At 38.0% G+C, this 6,996-nt stretch overlaps 1 protein-coding gene across 1 annotated transcript; it reads right to left on the reverse strand.

Moving 5' to 3' along the window:
- Nucleotides 1-5,041: 5,041 nt before the first annotated feature.
- On the reverse strand, nt 5,042-6,760 carry LOC105016230 (homeobox protein Hox-A1). The gene is made up of 2 exons (XM_010879918.5): nt 6,086-6,760; nt 5,042-5,984 (listed from the first exon to the last, which is right to left on the reverse strand). The coding sequence occupies exons 1-2, from the start codon at nt 6,645-6,647 to the stop codon at nt 5,650-5,652; spliced, it is 897 nt and encodes a 298-aa protein (XP_010878220.1). The 5' UTR covers nt 6,648-6,760; the 3' UTR covers nt 5,042-5,649.
- Between the last annotated feature and the right edge of the window lie 236 nt (nt 6,761-6,996).

Below are 6,996 nucleotides of genomic sequence, written 5' to 3' on the forward strand. Positions count from 1 at the left end.
ACAATTATTTTATAGTTATAATTTGAAATGATCCTACTCTCATCATTCAGTTAATGCAGACTTGTCTAGAAAAGTGTGCTTGGCCACTTTCATCCACATTCGATGGAAAGTCATCCACATTCGAGAAATTACACCATGGCACCATCAATTAATGACGCACATCATAAATCCTAAAGCATAAATCTGAAATAAAATCTGAAATAATGTAATTGTTTAGGAGTTACACGTAACAGCACAAACAAAGTTATGACCATGTTCCATGAGAGAAACTCCCAACCGGCATACAAGAGTTGAAGATCACAACATGCTTCCGTTTGCACCAAGCAGCAAGTTAGCGGAATTAGTGCATTATTGGATGCGCTACTTTGACCAACGACCTCAGTTAGCTTGCAGGCACCCGACCTGCCTGAAGGAGTTGCAACAGAGCTATGACAATGCCCCTCCCTACTCCAGCTGATATACAAAGTCCAGTCAAGGTTTGAAATTAGAATGTAATGGACATATCAGCACTAAGATGCCTGCTATAAAACGCCACCGGTGATGCTAACCGGTCATTAGCTAGCAAAGTCAGTGAAGAATGACTAGAGATGCTGACATTACCTACCCGAAAATGTGGTGGACTCCCCTCAATATTAACTAGCTGGTTAACATTATACTGCATCAAAATTTTGACAGAAGGTTTAGCACCTATTTATTTTCCTTAGAGATGGTATCATGTTTTCAAGCACTTTAGACCAAACTTGTATCAGCTCCCCTTCAGGATGTATTGAGTAGGTTGTTCACTTGGACCACAGCCCCAAAACAAATGTTCAAAACAGTATTGTGATGACATAAAATCTATGAGTAGCCAGCGCTCACATTTTTGGTAAAAACAGAATACACTAAATCAACAACACTAAGTTGATTTACAATTGTATAGAAATAGGTGGTGAGCATATGATGGGATGTGAGTATGAAGGTAAATGTTTCACAAAGATGTATGCATATGAAGAAAATATGTATTATTATAAACCCAATTTGCAAGTGTCACATATTTTTTTCAATATAATGAAGCAATGCACAAGATATACTAGTCATTTTATAATATGCTTTTCACCTAGAAAACATTTTGGAACAAGCTAATCAGCTAGCTTGCAAACTGTATTACTGCTGACAAGCTAGCATTGTCGTGTGTTCCAGTAGTATCCATCGTATCCATTTATTGTAAGCATCCCTAAACAAGCTAAATATAATCAAATATTAATTTCATTCTTATTGCAAACAAGGTTAGGTTGTTTAAGGGTATGTTCCTAGCTCTGTAAACCTACTAAGATTGTGTATTCAAGTTGATTAGCTGACTTTCACATTTCATTGGATCAAAGGCCTGAAATTCATGTGGATTATCTGCACAGCCATGGGGGAAACAATGCAGAGGTTGGGGTCAGAGAAGACTGACCAGCTTCTAGAGGACATGGATGTGGAACATAAAAAAAGGGTGAGCATATTAAGAAAACAGATGACCACAGAATTTCAATGAAACCCACTATTACCCACCCACCATGTCATTTCTCTTGAAGTAATCATTTACATTAAATAGTAGTTTTTCTCTTTCTTGTTCTCTCTCCTATTGAACATCTGTGGGGGGTCATGAAGTTCGGTGTTTAACGATGCTCCCCATCCAAGCTCTGCAAGGAATAATTGTTTGAAACTGCAAAAATGCAGGTGCGCAAAGCTGGTAGAGGCATACCCAAGGAGAGAAGGAGTACTAATCACTGCCAAAGTCACTTCAGTACTTAATAAAGGGTCTTAATACTAAAGTACATCCTTTTTTCATTTTGAATAAATTGGCACACATTCGAAAAATTTGTTTTTGTGATGTCATTTTGGGATATTGTGTGTAGATTAGTGACAAAAAAGGAAATCAATTCTAAGTTATGTCTATAACACAACTAAATGTGTAAAAAGGGAAAGGACCTGAATAGAGGCACACAATTGCTTACACAATTAATTTAACAAGTTGGGTTATATGTTAAATGAATGTAGATGAATAATAACCACTTGGAGACTAGTGGTGGTAACGCATGCACAGTTCAGACTGGGAATTAGTCCTCAGAATAGAAAATAAAACTGTTTAATTGATCTTCCAATGCCTGACAATGTTACTTAAAAAAATTCCAATTTGGCACAGATGATTTTACTAGAATCCAGATTAATGCTATTACCTGGGCTAGCATTAAAAGTACTTTAATATCTGGGCTAGCTAGAACATAATGGAATTGTTGAAGGTCAGGCTGGAACGTTTCCTGCTCCAGTGGACAATCTGCCCATCTGTCCACCAGGTCCAATGCCTGGCAAGTTAAAACAGTACATTTTAGGATTAGTGCTGAACACCTATTGGGAAATGGTGAAGAAGATATTGAAATAACATTTGCTGACATTTGTGTGTATGTACTTTTTTCTGTGGATCTGTGGATCTTCTGTGGACGTTGTCGATAAATGTTTAGGATTTAGTGACGTATTCAACTCTGTGGATGTAAAACAACTTTCTGGAAATCTTTTCAGATCATGCTAACACTGATGCTTAGTGTCACCAGTCGGCATACAGAAAGTTATTTGATTCCCCGTTATTTAACTTGCTTTCGTTTAACTTTAAAAACCTAAACTCATGAATTAACCTGTCCTTACAATAACCCATTTTTCATATCTAATGGTCACACAGTATTTTACTGAAATAATGTGTCTACGATTACAAATGAAAACCACACAGAACCATTCTTTATCCTGCAGACAGATTAAATACCAAACCTTGTTACTGTAATGGGCACACTTGTAGCTCTCCATGAATTAGAACTGTAATTATATTATGGACTATTTTAAACAAAATAACAAATTTCTCAGAATCCATAGGTATAATTTATAGCAAAGCCAGATTCATTTTCCAGAGCAATCAATTTCTTGGTGTAGTAGAAGACTAATATAATTATGTAAAGCGCTGAGAGCCAGGTATCACAGTCAGCACAGAAGGGTTTTGAAGATAAATGAAGATATAATTTATTCAGTCATAATTTCATACAGAAATGCCATAAAAGAGATCCATATGGGCATCAGCAAAGGGGGAAGGTACAGGTAATATATTTTGGTAGGAAACATTATAGACAAGACAAAGTTATGTATGAACCCATCCTGCATTATCAGTTATTCTCCAGGTGACGGCGGTGCCTTCTCTGTCAGGCACTCAAGGTTTTCTCTAGTTTGATTACGTGTTGTCACTGCAATAGTTATTCATATTAGAACTATCAGTTAAGATATTGAAATAGGGTCGTTGACTTGTTGTGGCGATGTTAAAAACATGCATAACTTATTTCAGTTGGGGAAAACATCTAGTTCTTTGGTTTAGAGGATACTCTGGAGTATCTGTAGACTTGTGAATAAATACTGTGTAAGTTTTAACTAAATGTGTAAATTGTTCAAAAACGACTGTCCCAGGCAAGTTTCACAAACATAAACATGAATTTAAAAAATAATTATGAGTGCATCGCCTCCAATCAATATTAAACCTGTTAACGCAGAGGTCTACTTGAGAAAATGTCCCCAAATCCACACATACCTAAAAAAAAAACTATATGAAATGCATTTGTTCTAAGTGTGAGCAATATTATGAAATTAAATTGGGCTATTTCCATTGCAGCTGGTGCATCCCTCCTCAACCAGGACAAGCAGAAGTCATCGTTGGAGTATGTGACAATATCAGTTTGTTATTATGAAATAATCAAAATGTAGGACATATTCAACACTCCTGCATTAGTACAGATTCTACTTTAGTGACATGTCTTTTATGTGCAAATGCAACACAAATCCACATTTTTATCTACACTACATATTTAAACATATTTAAAGTTCCCAGATAGCCCAAACTGCATTTAACATCCTTTAATGGAACAATTTATACATTGTAAAAGTCAGAAAATAAATAAATAAATAAATGTTACTGGTGTGTTACCTTACCACCACACATCAGGTTCCATGGTGTGACATTAGAAATTAAACAATCAGATGTTTGTCTCCATAGGAAAACATAAGAACCATAATGGAACATATGGCCAGAGATTTCAGAACGCCCAACAAGTTGATTAGACATGTCACTTTAACTTTACTGTATGATCAAGTTAGATCGGATGCCATGGTACAGTGCATCAAGCCTACAATCTTATGGAGTCCTAACATCCCACCTCTAGATAAGTGAATATGCTGTAGCTTCTATGTAATCTAATTCTGGAATAATTGCAAATGGCTAATCTGTTGATGTGTGGTTTAGGACAGGATTCTTTATTTCAATTCTATGGGAAGGTCCATTACTCAACATGCTCGAGTCCATGCAATAGCATTGGCCTGCACAGCGGCATTTTCTTTTCTGATGTCAGGTTTCAACTAACTTACTCACGTAGTCACATCGGTCCCTTTCTTGTGAAGGTTTATCCTCCACGCTTCTTTCTCAAGTAGGCTTCCCGTCAGCGAAAGAAGATTCTCGAGTATACCTTGCTCCTTGTCCTCCTCCCCGAACACGTGTGTGTATTTTGATTAGCTTGGGTTGGGCTGAACTTATGACCCAGTACCCCTGGCGGGTTCCCCACTGTTCGATATACACAAGCTTCCCCTCGTGGAGACCCACCTTCCTTCCGTTCCTGGAATTTGAGTAGCCTACTGGATCAAAGAGGGTAAATGTGGCCATGACAGAACCCCTGGGTCGACGAGCAGTTTTCCCTTAGTGCTTGCATGTTCATTCTATGCATCTTAATCCCTACCACTAAAGATGTTGTACGGACAAGGATAAGAAGATGTCATTGTAAAATAAAAGATGGTGGCGGGGGTATCATTGGCCTGAAATATAGTTTTAACGCGTTTTACCACAAAAGGTGCCCAATCTATACTCTGTAGATCTAACAAACGAATATGGTGAAATGAAACGAAACTGTGCAAGATTGATAGTTAACGTGCATTTTCAGACAAAGTACACAAAACAAAGTCGATATGAGTTAAATATATTTTAATAATTTCTGTAAACTCCAAATTACTGTGCATTGAGTCTTAAACGTTACCAAGGTTTTTAATAATTGTATATCTCAACTTGAGATTCAGTGCATTCTTCAGAAGAACTATCCTGAGAACAACATTTCATTATAAAGGCAAGTTCAGTCTTTGGTTAATTCAGGGCAACATACATTCAATGATAGTTATAGCTCCTATAGATTAGATAAAATCAAGTAAGGGTGAGCATAAATTGTTACAGTTCATAAACTAACACCGGATTGGAACTTTTTCGCCAAACATCGGATGACAACTTTATCTCACGAACCTAATCTTAAACTATTGGGCATTTGGTTTGATATTTGGTTTATTCTGTGTAACACTTAAATTAGGCAATGACAAGGCAAATATTGTTTAATTGAGATTCAAGGTGTCCTTTGACTGAAACGTCACAAACAAGTCCATCCACAACATTTCTGAACTTTCCCTCAGTCGGACAACAAAACAGAAGCAGCATGTTTGTATTTCACAACAGAGGGCTTTAGTGCAGTTAGTGAGTATAATTTATCCAAATAACAACAGCCAAAAGGTGACAACTGAACCTCTGAGTAACCTCAAGTGATTTCCTAGACTCAACCCCTCTAGTTATCGGATTTGGGCAAGCGGAGTGGGGGAGCATGGGGGGGAAGAAACTGGAGAGTTGAGTTCTGATGAGGATGAGTCCGAGCACTTCGATATGGGAGTCACGCACACCCTAAGGCCTTCTTTCTCCCTCTTCTTCTGTTTCATTCTTCTATTTTGAAACCATATTTTCACCTGGGTTTCATTCAGACGCAAACTATGGGCTATTTCCACCCTTCTTGACCTGGTGAGATACTTATTGAAATGAAATTCTTTTTCTAATTCTGTTAATTGCTTTGTTGTAAAATTTGTTCTTGGAATGGATCCTGCTTTCGATTGTCCACATTCAATAGTTTTACCTGTGAAATAATAAAAGTATGTCAGGTCGAATCTTTATAGTCAGTTCAGGTACTCAATTAGGATATTGTTTCTAATTTATTTTATAGTAATATTTACTTACTGATTTTGGGGTTGCTTCTTTTGATTTTCATCCAGTCAAATGTATTTGCCACAAGTTGCGGCTCTTCTTGTGTAGGACAGGTTTTTGGAAAATTCTCATGAGATGGTGATGAATTCTGATGACTTCCAGCGACGTATCCTCGCGATATCTTTATGCTTTGCCAGTGCTGGTTTGTTTGTGTAATATCGTGATAGTACGTCTCCGTGGGATGACTGGCGACAGGTCCGTTTCCTGACAAAGACGGGTTAATGCTCTGGGTAAGCATCCTGTTTTGTTCCACGTCGTTGTAGCATCCATACGCTAAACTATAAGTAAGTCCCTGATCCACGTAATTGCCATCAGACGCAGTTCCGTCGCTTTCAAGTGGCACCTCAAACACAGCTTGATGCTGCACTCCTGATATCGACCGGTTGCTGCTCTGGTGGTCCAGTATACCTGACGAAAGTCTCCCAACTATCTCCCCATGGTACTTAAGTGTTGCATGTTTGTGTTCCTCGTGACAGAATTTCGCAGGCAGAGTCATCATGTTTCTTCCTGAGTAAAAGTCTAAATACGAGCTCATGTTGTCCCTTGTAAATCCACCAGAAGTTAATGATTGCAAGCGGCCCTTGTCCTCATTAGTTAGCCCACTGTACTTCCTTGCACAACATGTAAATATTACCCACTACTGAGCAGGCGTGGTCTGAGACCTTTTTATCCAATCAGGCCACAAAGTGGAGAACACTTGTGAGCTGCCTTTAACTTTGTTCACGACCAAAATAAAGGAACAGGAAGCAAGGATATGCATGAACTTTAACTCCAAGTAGAGTAATAATTTTACGTGGATGTGCTGTGTATGTCGTGGCAAACGTGAATGTGCATGTTTGCGTTTTAGGTCTGTATTTCGCAGAATACTCACTTATGTTAATGTG

The sequence above is a fragment of the Esox lucius genome, chromosome 16 (assembly GCF_011004845.1).
Source record: "Esox lucius isolate fEsoLuc1 chromosome 16, fEsoLuc1.pri, whole genome shotgun sequence".
Taxonomy (NCBI): domain Eukaryota; kingdom Metazoa; phylum Chordata; class Actinopteri; order Esociformes; family Esocidae; genus Esox; species Esox lucius.

Excerpts from the sequence above, each read along its gene's own strand:
- LOC105016230 (XM_010879918.5), bottom strand. The coding sequence starts at position 6,647 with ATGAGCTCGTATTTAGACTTTTACTCAGGAAGAAACATGATGACTCTG. Across the intron at positions 5,985-6,085 it reads AAGAAGCAACCCCAAAATCA|GTAAAACTATTGAATGTGGA; the intron begins GTAAGTAAATAT and ends ATTATTTCACAG.